At 51.2% G+C, this 16872-nt stretch overlaps 6 protein-coding genes across 6 annotated transcripts, besides 1 other annotated feature; 4 read left to right on the top strand and 2 right to left on the bottom strand.

Moving 5' to 3' along the window:
• Nucleotides 1-236: 236 nt before the first annotated feature.
• On the top strand, nt 237-1235 carry FPSE_01759 (uncharacterized protein; the record flags this gene model as incomplete). Its single annotated transcript, XM_009254879.1, has 2 exons — nt 237-634; nt 683-1235. The coding sequence occupies 2 exons, from the start codon at nt 237-239 to the stop codon at nt 1233-1235; spliced, it is 951 nt and encodes a 316-aa protein (XP_009253154.1).
• Nucleotides 1236-2736: 1501 nt separating this feature from the next.
• On the top strand, nt 2737-3956 carry FPSE_01760 (uncharacterized protein; the record flags this gene model as incomplete). The annotated part of the gene is made up of 3 exons (XM_009254880.1): nt 2737-2940; nt 2993-3698; nt 3748-3956. The coding sequence occupies 3 exons, from the start codon at nt 2737-2739 to the stop codon at nt 3954-3956; spliced, it is 1119 nt and encodes a 372-aa protein (XP_009253155.1).
• A 553-nt stretch (nt 3957-4509) lies between these two features.
• On the top strand, nt 4510-6116 carry FPSE_01761 (uncharacterized protein; the record flags this gene model as incomplete). The annotated part of the gene is made up of 5 exons (XM_009254881.1): nt 4510-4682; nt 4745-5384; nt 5430-5801; nt 5849-5955; nt 6017-6116. The coding sequence occupies 5 exons, from the start codon at nt 4510-4512 to the stop codon at nt 6114-6116; spliced, it is 1392 nt and encodes a 463-aa protein (XP_009253156.1).
• Nucleotides 6117-6419: 303 nt separating this feature from the next.
• FPSE_01762 (uncharacterized protein) lies at nt 6420-8564 on the top strand (the record flags this gene model as incomplete). The annotated part of the gene is made up of 1 exon (XM_009254882.1): nt 6420-8564. The coding sequence occupies one exon, from the start codon at nt 6420-6422 to the stop codon at nt 8562-8564; it is 2145 nt and encodes a 714-aa protein (XP_009253157.1).
• Nucleotides 8565-10136: 1572 nt separating this feature from the next.
• FPSE_01763 (uncharacterized protein) lies at nt 10137-11918 on the bottom strand (the record flags this gene model as incomplete). The annotated part of the gene is made up of 1 exon (XM_009254883.1): nt 10137-11918. The coding sequence occupies one exon, from the start codon at nt 11916-11918 to the stop codon at nt 10137-10139; it is 1782 nt and encodes a 593-aa protein (XP_009253158.1).
• A 1660-nt stretch (nt 11919-13578) lies between these two features.
• FPSE_01764 (uncharacterized protein) lies at nt 13579-15992 on the bottom strand (the record flags this gene model as incomplete). Its single annotated transcript, XM_009254884.1, has 2 exons — nt 13579-13971; nt 14070-15992. The coding sequence occupies 2 exons, from the start codon at nt 15990-15992 to the stop codon at nt 13579-13581; spliced, it is 2316 nt and encodes a 771-aa protein (XP_009253159.1).
• A 527-nt stretch (nt 15993-16519) lies between these two features.
• Nucleotides 16520-16557: a microsatellite.
• The last annotated feature ends 315 nt before the right edge of the window (nt 16558-16872 follow it).

The raw sequence follows: 16872 nt of genomic DNA, 5'->3' as shown, positions 1-16872 counted from the left end.
CAGGAACGTAATAACTATGAACAACGCATCAGAAGTAAGCAAGAATTGAATGTAATATCGCCGGCGTCTTTTAATTTGCCCACAGGATACATACTCAAAGTCTCCGACCGGAGCCTTTCACATCTCTCCGTCATCCGTATAAATACACGATGCGTGTCAAGACCAAGAATTAGAACATCAAGACAACAATACATCAAACTAGGCACAATCTCTCACTCTAATTAATATACTTCATCATGTCCAAACTCTACGACGTTCTCATAATCGGTGGCGGTCCAGCAGGCCTCTCCTTGGCTTCCACCCTCGCCCGCCAAGTCTACTCAATCCTCATTCTCGACTCAGGCGTATACCGCAACGCTCCTTCAAAACACATGCACAATGTTCTCGGCTTCGATCACGTTGATCCAGCTTCTTTCAGAGCCAAAGCCCGCGATGATCTCGAGAAGCGTTACAATAGCGTCGAGTTCCAGTCTGCGACGGTCGCTACTGTTCGCAAGACGGGCGATGGCACCTTTGAAGCTGTCGATCAGGAGGGAACTGTATACAAGGGGAGGAAACTTGGTCTTGGGACTGGTGTGAGGGATGTTTTTGACGGGTTGCCTGAGGGTTATGCTGACTGTTGGGGACGCGGCATGTAAGTGACTTTGTTGAACGTGATGAGTGCTCTGCTAATACTTGTCAGCTTCCATTGTCTTTACTGCCATGGCTTTGAAGAACGAGGTGCAGAGTCAGTAGGTGTCTTTGCAGGCGGCATGATCTCCAACGCCGACATGCTCGCTCATGTAACGCCTATGGCCAAACGACTCTCCCACTCAGTAACAGTCTACACCAACGCCAACACCTCTCTCATCGCACCCATCCAAAGCAAGATCCACAGCAGCAAAGTAAACTACGACGACCGCAAGATAACTTCCTTCACGCTCGTCAACGACGGCCCTGCTGTGAAGATCACCTTTGAGGATGGAACGTCCAAGGTAGAAGGATTCGTGGTGAATCACCCCAACGTTGTGCAAGCGGCGCCTTTTGCAGAGCAGCTTGGTCTGGAGACAACACCAACGGGAGATATTAAAGTCGATGCGCCGTGGAATGAGACGGGTTTGAAGGGTTGCTTTGCATTTGGTGATGCGGCGACTATGATGAGGAGTGTGTTGCAGGCGATGCACATGGGGGGATTTGCGGCGCTGGGAATGGCGATGCAGTTGCAAAAGGAGTTTGATGAGAAGGATGAGCTGTGAAGTGAGTTTGTTTGAGAGAGAAACAGGAATACGAGGTTGTTTGTGTGTTGATGCTCAGTGTTTGTGCTGATGTTCAGTGTTGGGTGTTGATGCTTGGTGCTTGGTGATACCTGTGCGACCTTTGCCCAATTGGTCAAAGTGTCTTTTTGAAGCGCATCGAGGCCCAAGTGTTGATTGCTTTGTGTGTGTATGACTTTTGAATGGATTGTTTTACGAGACGGGTCTTGGTTATGGAGTCTGGATCAATCTCAAACACACACGGCTCGAGGTGATTCAGATGAGCCGATGCCGAGAACCCGCTAACATAATAATAGCTCGAGTCCAAGACAAGACGGCGGGATAAAATATGCTTGATGGACGTTGCTGTAAGGATATTCCATGGAGTGATGTTTAAGCCAGTTTGGTAGGCGATTTACCCGATCATCCTACCTTGACACTTATGACACACTCTCGTGATGGAAGTCAATTGAGTTCGTCACGTCAATTCCCATTGCTACTCTGACAAGACGAAGACACTCGTTTTAATTCCGCTCATGTCTGTTCCCCCGTCCTTACTCATTACATCCGGCGCTAGAACAAAATAGACCCGGTACTTTTAGCTGGTTGTAAGTTAGTGTACCGGTCAGTGTGTCTGTCTCAGTTGATAGTCATGCCTATCACAATCCGATGCAAGGGGCTCAACGGTCCAGACACATCAGTCTCTGAATATTAAACAATTCACGGCGATATTTGTCATTTATTCCCTGTTCTCTAGGCTGAATGCATGTAAGCGGGTATCTTAGCAGTCAGCTCATGATATAAACTGACAAGCCAAGTAAGAAACAAGGACGACGCCGCTGCAAGGGGATTACAAATGAACAGAAAATAAAAATCTAGACTTTCTTACCGTGCAGTAGACAATTAACTAGACTGCTTTTTGTACACACCGAGTGGACACTCTCTGCATTGATGCAATCTCTGAGCAAGCGTATCCTTCGAGGTGAAGCAACTTACTGGACCTCTAACATTGACTACGCAAAAGCGAGGGAAGATCTCAATAGCCAGCCCGCATGCTAGTGTCCGTGTGTTTGTATTCTCCGGTTGGTCGACTATGCTCAACTTGTACTACTGCAAACAAGAGTGCGGTAGTGTCAGTGCCCCGATGATGGTCGGACCACACAACTCCACACATGACAGGAGAGCCGTCATGGATGAGATCGCAAGAGAGGGACTGAAGAAACAAATACGGATAATAGGCATTCATTCATACAAAGCCAAGACAAGAAAGACAGACTGCAGCTCTTCTAATGCAGTCTAGTTCTAGCTCGCCCGTTTGTGTGCAGGGTCGATCAGCGGATGACGAGCAATTTGTAATTTCACCTCGTTTCGTCTTGTATAAAGTATCGCTATGATCGCCATCTGGGAATAACAATGTATCAGTTCAGTTCAGTCAGTCAATCCCTCTTGTGTCTTTGCTTCTTCTTCTTCTCCAATTATACCCCAAAGCGGTTACATCATCATCATGATCAAGTCTTTGGCTCTCTTTTCTCTTATTGCCGCTGCTTCGGCGCGCAAGTGCACAAACATCACAGTCCCTGTATCAATCACCTCCGAGAATGCAGTTTTTAGCATTGAGGCGCCTGTCACTGAGATTGACGTTACAAACCTTGCTATCAATCTTGCTCGACAGGGTGGTACCCCGTATCCTCAAACCATCCAGACGGGTGTAAGTCATTGATCGACCACAACTCGACGGATACACAACTGACTTGTAGTAGAAAGCCAACATTACAGGTACTTATGATCTCGCAGCTACATACTGCGAACCCGATGCCGGTCCTGGAGAGCAACTCCAGATCATGACGCATGGCATTGGCTTCGATCGGAGTTACTGGGACTTTCCCTTCAATAACTACAACTACAGCTACGTCGCCCGCGCGGTAGACGAGCACGGCTACTCAACCCTGACATGGGACCGTCTCGGCATCGGCGCTTCATCCAAGGGCGACCCCGTCAACGAGATCCAAGTCTTTCTCGAGATCGCAGCTCTCAAAGCCCTCACCACGCACGCCCGTCAAGGATCCCTCCCCGGCGTTGGCTGCGGCGGATACTCCAAGGTTGTCCATCTAGGCCACTCCTTCGGCTCTGTTATTACCTACGCCCTCGCCAACGAAAGCCCCGAGCTCAGTGACGCCATTGTCTTGACTGGTTTCTCCCAGGCGACTGCTTACCTGCCCTGGTTTGCGGTCGCATCCAACTTTGTCCCTGTTGTCGACTCACCTATTTATCCTCCTGGATATGTCGCTCCCGCGTCGACTGTTGGAGTTCAGATCAACTTTTTCGCTGAGGGTGACTTTGACCCTGAGTTCTTGAAAGTAGCTTTCGAGAAAGGCCAGCCTGTTTCGCCTGGTGAGCTGTTGACTCTGGGTGCGCCGGCCGGCGTGAACAACACATATACTGGACCAGTCCAGATTATTACAGGTGGTAAGTGAAGTCTTGATCTTGATCTGTAATGTATACTAACAGATTCCAGCACGCGACATTCCCTTTTGTGGTGACAACTGTTACTCGACTGCCAGTGTGGGCGGCAAGCTTCCTTCGCTGCTCGACTTTTCCAAGCAGTTCTTCACTCAGGCTTCACGGTTCAACACGACTGTTGTTCCGGGTGCTGGACATGGATTGAACTTTGGATACTCACACACGTTTACTTATGATTCCATTTTTGACTTTCTTTCTGAATGAGCTCAATTGAGTTGAGCTGGACTTGTACTTTCTTTGCCCATTATTCACTTGTACATACATAGCTTCTTTGCAGCTTCAATACATTTCTTTTTTAACGCCAGACCACACATTTACCTACTAAAATTATGGATAATTGATAACCCGTATGAGATCCATTTCTATGCCTTCGTATCTTTCCATCCATTTTATTCCCATCTGTCATCCATCAAATCGAGGTTTTCCCTGCACAAGCCGCCTACAGCCGACCCCCACTCTCTACCGGCTACCAAGACCCTGGAAGCCACCTGTAACGGGAAGGCAATTAGTGACCTGCCACCACTAACGTAAGAGCTTCCTGTTTCGAATGGCCTCCGTCATAACAAAGACTCCGAGGTCCATAGCGGGGTTGTCTTTATCTCGGTCATATCCTCGTTTTTATCCTCCATCAACAATATTTCTCTCTTCTTCGACTTTGAGAGTTACACGACATACACCCGACATCTCTGCGACCCGCGCGAAACATACCTCGTCGAAAATACCCCGCCTCGATACCTCCAAACCTTGTCCCTCCAACATGGTCGCCGAAAACTACGACGCCGTCCTCAAGGGCAAATACCCAGGCAAAGCCCATGCCAAGCGCGTCGTCGACCTCATTCGCAAAGATGTTCCCGATGCCAACGGTATTATCTACCTCGAGAGTCAATTGACTCGCATGATGGAGGATAGCGACGAGCCCGAGGCGTTCCGGTGCGTCATCCCAGCAGCTTATCTCTACCAAGACATGTTCTGATCTTCTACCCACCAAACAGTCAACGACGATACTTTTACTACCTCACCGGCTGCAACCTCCCCGATTGCCACTACATCTACGACATCCAATCCTCCAAATCGATCCTCTTCATTCCTCCCATCAACCCCGACGACGTTATCTGGTCCGGTCTCCCCGTTAGCATCGACGAAGCCCTCTCGCAGTACGAAGTCGACGAGGTCAAGCTGACCACCGAACTCAACGCTACCCTCGCCCACCTCGGCGCCGAAAACCCAAAGTCCTCCGCCTTTGCCATCGCGAAGCAGGTCTCGGACCATGTATCCTTTATCGGCTTCGGCAACAAGAACTTTGACGTCCTCAAGAACGCCATCGAGGTGTCGCGCGTGGTCAAGGACGAGTACGAGATCGCCATGTTGCGAAAGGCCAACTATATCTCTGGTATCGGACACCGAGCTGTCTTTGCCAAGGCAAAGGCTGCTAAGAACGAGCAGGAGCTGGAAGCTGCTTTCTACGAGCGATGCGTGGCTCACGGTTGCAAGAAGATGTCGTATGACCCTATTGCTGCTGCTGGAAGGGCTGCTGCTACTCTTCACTACGTTGGAAACGACGCTCCTACAGAGGGCAAGCTCAACCTGTTGATGGACGCTGGTTGCGAGTACAACAACTACGCTGCCGATATCGTGAGTGCGCCGTATTCTAGTGTCGGAATTGAACTGACTTGTTAGACACGAACATTCCCTCTGTCGGGCAAGTTCACCAAGGAATCCCGCCACATTTACGAGACCGTCCTCAAGATGCAAAAGGCGTGCATAGACGTCCTCAAGGAGGGTGTTTTATGGGATGACGTGCATGTTCTTGCTCACCAGATTGCCATTGATGGTCTTCTTGAGGCTGGTATTCTCAAGGGTGATAAGGACGAGATCCTCAAGGCTCGCACAAGCGCTGCTTTCCTCCCTCACGGTCTGGGCCACTACCTGGGCATGGACACCCACGACACTGGTGGCAACCCCAACTTTGCCGACAAGGATAAGCTGTTCCGATACTTGCGCGTGCGAGGCAAGCTCCCAGCTGGCAGTGTTGTCACAGTTGAGCCTGGTGTAAGTTTCTGTAGTGATGGTTTTGGGATAATTGCTGACATTGTTAGATCTACTTTTGCAAGTTCATCATCGACCCTTATCTCGAAGACCCCGCGCACAGCAAGTTCATCAACAAGGACGTCCTGGACAAGTACTGGGATGTTGGTGGAGTCCGGTAAGTTGTGGTGGCCACCGTCGCGCTATCGGTGCCAATCTTGCTAATCGCTGTTGAACAGAATCGAGGACAACATTCTAGTTACCGAGACTGGACACGAGAACTTGACAGATGTTCCTCGGGAATTGGACGAGATGGAGGCTTTGGTGTCTGCGGCTTGAGCTTAATTGAAGCTGCATCCCCCAACCAAGTGACAGGAATCTATTTAAAAAATTAAGCATAAATAAACCCTTGAGTGACATGCAATTCTATAAATACCCACATCGCATTTCGCTTCCCCATATCAAACAATTAATTGTCCAAGGGAAACGGAAACATTCTTTGTCTGGATACTGTGTCAATATGAACCCCTGATGAGCCCAACACGGTGCAATTTCTCCTTGTTTGGCCACATCTGATGCTGCATACCTCACTTCAACTCTCCCTGGATATTCTTCTTCTTCTCATCAACAATTGATGCAAAAATGAATCCCTACTTTCCCTCAACAGCGTCCGAGAAGGAAAAGTATCAGCATCCGGCTCCTCCGCAATTCCTTCGGAAGCCTGTTGCGCCGCCGCCGACTCCGCCGCCCGTGTACAGTGCTTATCCTTCGCCGCAATTCGGCTCCGCATATGCACTACCGTCGCCTGCAGCGCCGTCTGCTTCTACTTCTACTTCGCCGTGTCCATCGCCGTCGCTAAAGACTCATTTTGAGTCTTATAATCCTTCTTCGGGTTCATACAATCCTTCACCAGCGTCGTACAGTCCTTCTCCGGCTTACAGCCCTTCTCAAAGCTCATTCAATCCGCCTCCAGCTCCGTACAGTTCTACTCCAAACCCCTACAACCCTTCTTCATCTTCATACAACCCCTCATTAATTCCTCCACCTCCACCTCAAAGACCTCTACGTCCTGTTCGTTCTGCTACGAACCTCACCAGCGCTCATGCCCCTCAGCAATCAGGCTTCTTAGACCCTAGAGGAACTCACCAAGTTGACTTTGTCGTCGATGACCTTCCCACGCCAACATCGCTTAGTCCCGGTCTAAGTCCAACACTACCAAACGATCTCCCAGCGCATGAGATCCGTCGTGTCAAGAGTTCTTCTGCCCTATCAGCTGCATTGTCCACACAAGAAGAACAGCCCAAAGACTCGTCGAAATGGAAATCTGCATTGGGAGAAGCGCAGTATTTTGCTGGTGGTCTCATCAGTCATCCCGCCGAGTCAAATAAACATTTCAGCATCATCCGTCACTCTCACGCTTTGGTCTGGTATCGTGGTCCCGCTACGTCTGTACCCATTACAATCCTCGCAGACGAACCGCTTCCACCCACGAGAACGATATGGATGCAGCAAAAAGGCTACTCGGGGAGTGTAGGCATGTCCCTCAAAGCCCTGATGGGTACAACGGGGACTTGGCTCAACGTCACACCCGCTACCAGAGCAAGCGTTGAACATCTCCCCGAAGCTGATGAACGGGGTATCCAGCGCGACTTTAAACGTTTCGTCAAGAAAGCCTCCGGGAAATTGAAGAACCACATCCCCAGAGAGACGCACATTGTGCGCATCCCTGCTGCCGCGACAGATGGATACTTTCGTCTCGTCGTCTGCGCTGGGGAAGATAACAAGAAGATCCTCTGCGGAAGTCCTGTGTTTCGCATAGCGAGTACATCTACAGACGTGAGCACCGTTCGTGGATCGAGTCTCAGCACCATGCCTTTGGAGATGGGCATCAAAGTCGCCACCACTATTGGATCACAGGTCGCTAAAAAGTACACCGGTGTTGCAGGTGTAGTCGTCGAACAGGGCGCCAAGCGACTAACACCGACAAACGCAACGATTAAAAAGGTCGCGCACACGGCGTATCACAAAACGGGTTTGGGAGCAGCTGTCAGCGAGACCTGGAAGAATGGGAAAGCAGGACGTTATGATCCCTTGGTCGTAGGAAGTGGTCTTGATGCCCCGTTACAGATTATCGGTACCGACGATGGCCCCGAAGCGCCGTTTCCGTATAAATTCGCTGGTAAAGTTGTACGAGGAACGGGGATTTCCACAAGAGAGTACGGTATTCCGACTGCCAATCTCAGTGAAGTCGGAGACGACGTCAAGATGCGCATGGGTGGCGTGTTCGCAGCATGGGCGCGCGTGACACCTACCAACAACACACCAACCGAAGACTTTGACGATGACTGGCACGAAGCAATCGTTACAATCGCGCCTTTACGAAATGCACCACCGGGTGTAGTCCAGCGAAATAAAGTATGCGTTCACATCCTACACGATTTCGAAGACACGCTGTTCTTTGAGATGAGGATGAAGGTCATGCTGATGGGCTACCTACACGCTGCGTCTACGACACTGTCTAGTGAAGATATAGTGGAGGAGCATTCGCGCGATGTTATGACTACGATGGCGAGTTTGGGTAGGGACGCATGGGGTCCTGAGGTGAATTTGTCTGCGACGAGGGCGGCGAAGAGCGATAGAGGGTTTAAGGAGAGATTGGGGGATGCGGCGGGGGTTGTGCAGGGGGGGTTGGATAGGGTGCCGTCGCATTGGGTTGGAGTGAGGAGTGAGGGGATGGAGATGAGGGATCAGGTTTATGGGAATGGAGGGTTGTGGGTTGTTAGGTGAGTGCTTGGTGTTTTGTGAGTATGTTCTGAAGTAGAGAGTTGGATGAGATGAGAGTGAAGACAGTGATGCTTGGGTATGTCTGCGATAGCAGCTGGGTCAGTTACTGAGAGAGTATGTTATAATAAGCGAATAATAAGACAGCAATGTTAAGTGCGTGTGTTCATGATCGTGATCAATTGATGTGAGTTTGGTCCATCACTCAGTGAGCCATCATCAATTGAGCTTTAACAGACAAGAGTATTACGTCGCGACTGACGTTTATCAGCGTCAATTGAGTCCCTTGTCTCGTGGACTTATCCAGTGTTGCCTTCTGTCTACTCTCGGCTCTGTTATAGAAGCCCCAAGGTGAACAGCTTGGGGTGGAGTTGGACGAGACCAGAGTGAAGACAGCGATACTGTAATAGAGTGTCTTTACCACAAGCATACATTAGAGAATAAGCAGGTTACAGTATAGAGTGAAGTAGACGTCTAGTTCGTCTATAAGCTTGGACAATTGGCGGCTAGCTTCTGAACAATTGATGGCTGGCTTCAACCCAGTAGTCCGTCTTTGCAAACGGCCATCAATTGACCTTAGACAGACAAGTACCACGTCGCTACTAATGTCTACCAGCATCAACTGAGTCCCTTAGCTAATTGAAGTATCCAGTATCACTTTCCGTCAACCATGTGCCCTACAAAAAATGCCCCTAGGTCAAGACTCTCGCCTCGCTTGCCTCAATCCCATCCGCTCCCCCGAGAACTTCACCACAACCACACATCCACTCCCCAGCACCCCGATCAGATAGATCCAAACTACCATTGACGTAACTCTACCATGCACAATCCCATCCCAGCCTTGTCCCCTTCATACTCCCACCCCATCTACACGAAGAGTACAGATGAACCAAGGACCCTGAACCCAGAACACCGTGGCTCTAACAAAGCCGTTATCCTCTCCGTATCATATCATGGCCAAGTCCGACTACAAAAGCCCATTCACGATTACCTACCGAGGTTAAAACCCGTCAATTACCATGCCATTCTGACGAAGTTTGTCTGCACGTGGGCTCCCGGAAGATCATATCATGGCTCAGACCACTGTAAGTCTGCTATCTTGACGCATGGTCAATGAACCATGTGATACTCCCGGGATGAACGGATGAGAAAAGAACATACAAGACCTTGAACTGGGACAGTGCTGAAGCAGACTTTCTCACATGGTGGATTGGACCCTGGACGAGACTAGATTGAAGATTAGATGATCTGATGGTAAATCCGTATCACGACATGCGCCTGTGGGGGCGGCGATCCAGGGTCTCGGTATCGAACGGAAAACTCAAGGATCTTGGCTTTGTTCGGTTAACGCTCAGACATAAGTGGGATACGACAAGTTCTAGAACAGCGATTGCATTGACGAGGGAAGGGACAACTGTGGATGGGCAGGTATAAGGTTTGTTCGTCATTCATCAATCTGTCAAGCCATCTATCTAGCATCGCTATGCTGTAACTTTTGTAGCGCAGGTACAATGCCGCTGTAGACACCACCAGACGTGATCATTTCCGTCGGGAGTGCGTATCTGACAGTCACCCTTCTCAGTAGCGCGGGTTGTTTCCGTATCCCTGGTCTTGACCTTGGTCGTATCCTCTGTTCTGTCCATACCCTTGGTCTTGCTGGTAGGCTTGGTTGTACCCACCAGATTGGTGCTGCTGTGGCGGAGGGGGATACTGGTCGGGGCGGTAGTCTGGCTGCGATTGATGCTGTTGAGGTCTGTACTCATCAGGTCGGTATCCCTCTTGGTGTTGAGGTCTGTAGTCTTGGCTGTGCTGTGGTCGGTACTCGTCGTGTCCTTGGGGACGGTACTCTTGACTCTCGTGAGGTCGGTAATCTTGACCCTGCTGAGGTCTATACTCTTGACTCTGAGGCCTATAATCCTGACCTTGATGCTCAGGTCGATGATCCTGCTGGAACTGCGAAGGAGGATTATACGGCTGCTGTCCATACTGCCCACCCTGCTCAGCCGGCACAGGGTGATTAGCACCACCAAGGTTCCCAGCAGCAGGCGCTCCAACACTAACACCCTCATTGCCAATATCGTCAGGCACAGAGATCTTGACCTTGGGTAGGTACTTCTGCACCTTTTGCTCCACCATGTTCTGCACAAACACCCAACTCTGACGCTCAAACTTGCGATGGCCACCGTTGACTACACCAAGGATACTCTCGCGCAGGGTCTCCTGCACCTTTCGTACAAGACCGCGGATCTTGTTGACGAGCTTTGCCTTGATGTCATCTCCAAAACCCCGGTCTGCAGAGCCCCCAGCGTCGCGGTCCAGCTGCGAGTCGAAGGGGTTACCACCGAGGATCTTCTCTAGAGGACGCTGGAATGAATCGGGCAGAAGCTCAAAGAGTTGTTTCTCAATACCACCAAGGATCTTGCGGAACTCAAGACGGACTTCACGATGGACTCGTGCAATTCCCGTGCTGAGCTTATCGCTGATGACCTTTGAGAAACCCCCGCTCTCCCCATCCCCATCAGCACGCTCCCCATCACGATCATTATCGCCAAAGCCCCTCGCAGATCCCTCGTTAGACTTTTTGTTCCCAAACAGTCCTCCAAGGCCCTTGACGAGATCCTTGACCTGATCTTCAATCTCGCCTTTGACACCGTCTCCCAAATCCCTTGTACTTGTATTTCCTCGAAGCCAGCGCTTGATGTGGTCGAGAGCGATGCGTGTAAACTGTTCGGCGATGGGAGCGTGCTGTTCGCGAAGCTTGGCGCCGACCTGTTCCTTGATCTCGGGGCTGATGAGACGGGCTTTCTCTTCGGGGTTGCGCGCTGCGTCTTTGACGGTACCGCTGAGAACGCCTAGAAGACCGTCGAGTTCGAAACCTGGACCTCCAGAGCCTTTGCCGCTGTTGTTCTCGAGATGGTCCTGCACAGCATCAATGGCAAACGAAAGGAAACCCTTCGCACCACCACGAGAAGAATCGCCCCCGCCACGAGACCTCGTCTCATCACCTCCCCCACCACGTCCCTCGGTGATGTCAAAAATATCCCTTAAATCATCACCCGCCTCGTCTGTAATATTGGTGAAGCTGCGCGTCAGCTTAGCAATCTCGTCAGCGAAAGGCAACGACTGGCCACCGTAGGCATCGGGCGCATTGTCGTCTAGGCTTCGACTATCAGAAGGTTTCTTGTCCTTGTCGAATAAGGAGCGAAAGGCGTCGACGACCTTATCTTCGAGACTGTCGATGGTCTTTTGCTGAAAGGTTTCGAGCTCTGTCGTGATGCGGGGTTGGATCTGAGGTGCGAGAGAGTCAACGTACTCGTCGACCTTTTTGAAGAGGACTTCCGGGACGCCGCGGGAGGACATTTCGTAGGACGGTAGAGGTGAAATAAGGTTATTCTGGTAATGTTTGGCTTTAACGCCTGTAGATGGAGCTTGAGCTTGAGTAGGAGCTCAAGCTGGACTGGGACTGGGCTGAGTTGAGGGCCTCCAAGTTCGGAGGGGAGCTGAGGTGGCATGACGTCAGCCCTGTGGACTGGTTCCAGGGAATCAATCACTGTAAGCCACTGTAAGACACGGTAAGACACTGTAAGCCACTGTAAGACACGGTAAGACACTGTAAGCTGCTAGAGAGCCATTTCAACCAACGTCAAGCACATCACAAGAGTAATTCCACTGAGTACAAGACACAGGTGGAATAACAGCCTGCAATCCAGTATTCTCGCCTTGATGAATTAATTGGATAGCCCATCTTCAATTATCCCAGGTCTCGCTCGCGCCCGTGAAAGACACCCCTACAGTATAGTTGACCGTGGTGCTTGGTTAGCGGGCGGGCCAACCGCTACAGAAGCGAAAATCGCTGGAAATAGACACAACCACGCAACCGAACAGACCCTGATACATCTCCCTCGACCATTTCTAATGACCCCATTGTTCAAATGCTCACTCCCCCAAACTATCACCATCAGCCAAGCAACCATGCACGGGGCTGTGTTGAAGCGATGATAAGACCGTTGATAAGCAAGTCCAGACCGAAACTTTCTCCCTACGGTCTGACCAATCGACAAGTACGGTGGCGCTCCGTTACCGCCAAACCAAGATTGCCGAGCCGGCCAACTCCGCTAAGAACTCTCTGCATCTCCGTCTTATCGCGGCTCATCGTATTCATGACAAACTCATTCACATTCACATTAATCACATCGAGACAAAAACAAATTGAGGGCAAATGATTCTCTTAAGCTGTACCTGCATTGCATTCTGGCAGCTTGTGTATAGTATAATGTATATCTGTTATGACCAACTCCTCCTTCCAAAAGACACAAATCCATTGCATTGCATTCCTCGCAAGGAAGCAAACTTTTTGTTTCCATTCCCAAATCAATCAGTAGCAATTCATTTCCCTTTTCCCCTGCGCCATTGTACAGTCTTCGCATTCAATAAAGTCATCGTTGTAGGCGCACTAAAGGACGCACTCCCCGAGACATCGTGACACGCGTAAAACCAGGCTTCGCTCTCCATCTGCGTAAATACAAATAAAGCAAGGTCATTCTGTTGCACACCAATCCATATTAAGACTGCCTCTGTCCGGTCAACGGAGAGCAGTCATAGATTGAGGCGACCAGACATGGATCCAATGATTAAAACAGCAGAGTAAAACAAAGGCGGTGATGTTCCGCGATAGCAAAGAGGAAAGAAAACAGAACTCGCAGGTAAAACAAATCCCCCAAACTCCAATGCGGATGCCCGGCTCGCCATGCCAGGCTTGCACAAGTCCAATTCCATAAACGCCAAACAATTGTGGCCGTAAGCAGTGTGAGAGTTCCAATGATCCATCAATCGTTGATCAAAGGCTCGTGCTGTTTCGGGTCAAACAGCCAGGTAGAGTAGTGATGTGGGGCAACAGGCGAGCTGTGTTGATGCCCAATGTGTGAGGTGTATTAATGTCGAGGTAGCAATACAGTCTTGGTGTAGTGTTGTTGGTGGATCATGAACAGTTCAACCTCATGCCACGGTCGGCGACATGTTCCTATCCTCGGATCGCCGTGGCGGCATGGCCATCGCCCGACCAGGGAAACCGGTCCATCATTTGCTGTTGGACATGGTACGACAGGTCGTTAGATGGGGTACCATCAAAGGTCACAAAGGCAGGTGAAGCCGATCGTGCTGTGGCAGAGGGTCTCGGGGTGGGCGATGCACTGTTGGCACGGAAGCCATCCTTTGGTGTTGAAGGACCCGACTGTGGGCTGAAGGCACCACCCAACTGGAGGGTATGGTGAGCTGCGGGGCCGGCGTGATGGCTGTATCCGTTGGGGCTCCCAAGCGAGGTCGTGTGGCGATGGTTGCCAGCGGTGGCGGTGTCGAAGCGAGCACCACTGAGGGTACCGTCCATCAGGCTGGGGCTCGACTGCTTCGATCCAAACTGCAACAGCACTGTTAGTAACCAACTCTTTCATTTTGCTTCTGGATTGCCGTGCCATCCCGATGGGCGGGGTGAATGATGCTACGATTCTGGCGCACAAGGGATGGGCGACGGGCACCAGAAGCGATGGGTGAGGCAGGGCGGACTTCGGGGGCACGTACAAAGCAGTACTTGTTAACCAGCTCTTCGTACGAGGAGCTGGAGATTGTTGAGTTGGGAGAGGTAGCTCCGGTAGCCATGGTCGGGCTCTTAACGGTAGAGGTAGGCTCAGGGACAGTGAGGATGGGCTTGGGACTTCGGACGTTGGCCTTCATGTAAAGACCATCCTTGTCCTGAGAGGCTTCCTTCTCCTTGGCAGCCTGGACGGCGGCGCTGAGGGAAGCACCAAAGTCGTAGCGGTTGGAGAAGGCAAGGCCACTGGGGGAGCCAAAGTCCTTGGAGAGGTTGTCGCTAGCCAGGTTACCAGCCGACTTGGACTTGAGGCGAAGGCCACCAGTGCTGTTCTCAGACTCGCCGAGGAACTCGTGGATGGGCTGATCGTAGTTGAGCTTCGCGTCATTGCCAAACTCACCGAAGCCAACAGGCATCGACTTGGGTCGAGGGGCGTTGGCGCTGCTGGTGCGTCGGTTGCTCCGGGGGAGACCGTTAGCCGGACGAGAAGAAGCGCCCTGGAAGTTGTTCTTGCCATTCATAGGGAGATGCTTCTTGCGGAAGTCGACCTGGAAGTTAGAGTTGGCGTTGTTGTCCCAGTACTCCTGTGCGTTGACTGTGTATCGCACACAGATGAACAGGGTCTTGGACTCGAGGTTGGCGGTGTCGGCAAGCTTGATGGAAAAGGTAAAGCGGTCATGGCCAAGTGGTGTTTCCCGAGGGCGGATCTCGTGGCTGTAATCGGCGGCGACCTCCGAGGTGGTCTTCCAGTAATCCAGGGTGAAGCGACATGTAACGGCCTTGTTAAAGGCAATGTTGGCAACAGCCACTGAGCCCAAAAGAGACTTCTGGTCGGCCGAGAGCCAAACCTTCTCGAGGCGAACAGGCAACGACTTACGAGCCACAGAGTCGTGAGGGAAGTTGGTGGTGAGGATCTCCCACTCGAAAGGAGGGGCACGAGCAGTCTGCTTACCATTGCCAGGGAAAGGATACTCAGTATCACTCTCGTAGCTGTCAATGGGTGAAGAGCCAGCGCTCACAGCGAGAGGTCGGTCCACTTGAAGGAAGTGGCGGACATGCTCAAGATGGGAGTCGAAGTGAACAGCCTTGGAGAAGATGGGGGTACCAGGCATGCTTGAGGGGCGACGGCGTGAAGAAGGACGGAGTGCAGGTCGAACGAGCTCACCAGACTTCTTGCGGACCATTTGAGGCTTCTTAAGCAAGTCCTCATCGGTCTCCTCCTCTGATACTGGCTGTGAGTTGTCGACAGACTTGCCTAGACCAGCGTTGGGCTCGGTAGCTGAGCGAACATGACCCATCTTGCGTCCCTTGGCAAGGTCACCAAGAGCACTTGTGCTGAAGCTGAGGTGCATGTTCTCCTTGCGGGGTCGAAGCTGCAATGTTTCCGTGCTGTCTTGGTGCTTAATCTGTGTTCGCTCAGGAGACGATGTGCGCTGCATGGGGATTTGGCTGACGGCGTCTCGAAGAGCCTTGTCGAGCTTTCGTCCTCTGATCTGGGGACCTTGCTCCTCGTCGTCACTACCGGAGGAAGCAGAGTCAGGTGGTGAGATGATAGCACCCATGGGCATGGTGCGCTCGTCTGTCACGGGTGGTGGTGATTGGCGAACGCTTGAAGGAACTGCTGTGCCCATGCTCTTGAGATCCTCCGATGTTCCCTGCGGTGTCAGCGTCCCTGTCGATCCATCGCTAAGAGCAGAGGCTGAAGGTGTTCGTCGATGCTTTGTAAGATATGAGGCAGATCGTGGTAGGCTAGGTCTCGGGCTCGATTGTAGTGACGACCGCCGGCTCGCTACAGGTGATGTAGGGGCTGACGAGGCAGGAGATCGGTGGGAGGGCGGCGTGTAAGGCATTCCCAAGGTTGTGTGTGGGGTTAGAAGGTGAGGAAGAGGAGGAGGAGGTTTATCCGTGGAAGCAGGAGAGAATTCCCAGGAGCTTCACCACGTGGAGGTAAGAAAGAATCAACTAAGGGTGATAAGGTTGATGAACTTCTCGTCTCGAGCGAGATGAGACTGAAAGTTGTTGCGAGAGGAGGATTGGCGTTGGGTGCGATGGAGTTTTTACTCCTAGCGCTGTCGATGTAGATCAAGGCAGGCGTTGATCGAGATCAGGTCTAATAATGGGGAAGGTACTGATTAGCATGGTTAAGAAACAGGGAAGTTTTGTGGCGATGCATTTTTAGACGAGAAAAAAAGAGAGAGAAGGAATGAGAAGTATCCAAGAAATGATCACGGATTGTTTTCCAATGATTACAAGAATGAAAACGGGCAATGATATGATGTGAAAGTTTTTTGTAATCAGTTTGTAACGAGAAACGGACGGACAAACAGGAGGGCTGTGCTTCGCAGTGGGTAATGCTGTGCTGGCGAGGATTACAGGGAGCACAGTGAGTGCAGTGCAGTGCAGTGTGATTCAGTGGATTCAGTGGGCTCAGTGGGCTCAGTGGGTTCGGTTGGTGGGTTGGTTAGTGCCACAACTTACACGATTGATTGATCAATGCGCACACCAAGAAGAGAACAAGAAACAAACAAACTTGTCGACTCCAAGACGTAGAAAATGCTCTGGCAATATTCCAGCAACAGAGCAAATGTGTGATCCACGAGGAACAGTCGGCAATTGATTGACGGTCGGTTGTGTCGATGAGGCCAAGGTATCACAGTGAAGTGATACTGCAGGTGGTTCCGAGATGAACGTTGAACAGGAGGGACAGCGGTAGTCGTCGGATTAGGAGGA

This window comes from Fusarium pseudograminearum, chromosome 4 (assembly GCF_000303195.2).
Source record: "Fusarium pseudograminearum CS3096 chromosome 4, whole genome shotgun sequence".
Classification (NCBI taxonomy): Eukaryota; Fungi; Ascomycota; class Sordariomycetes; order Hypocreales; family Nectriaceae; genus Fusarium; species Fusarium pseudograminearum.
This window is presented reverse-complemented; position numbering and strand designations above follow the sequence as displayed.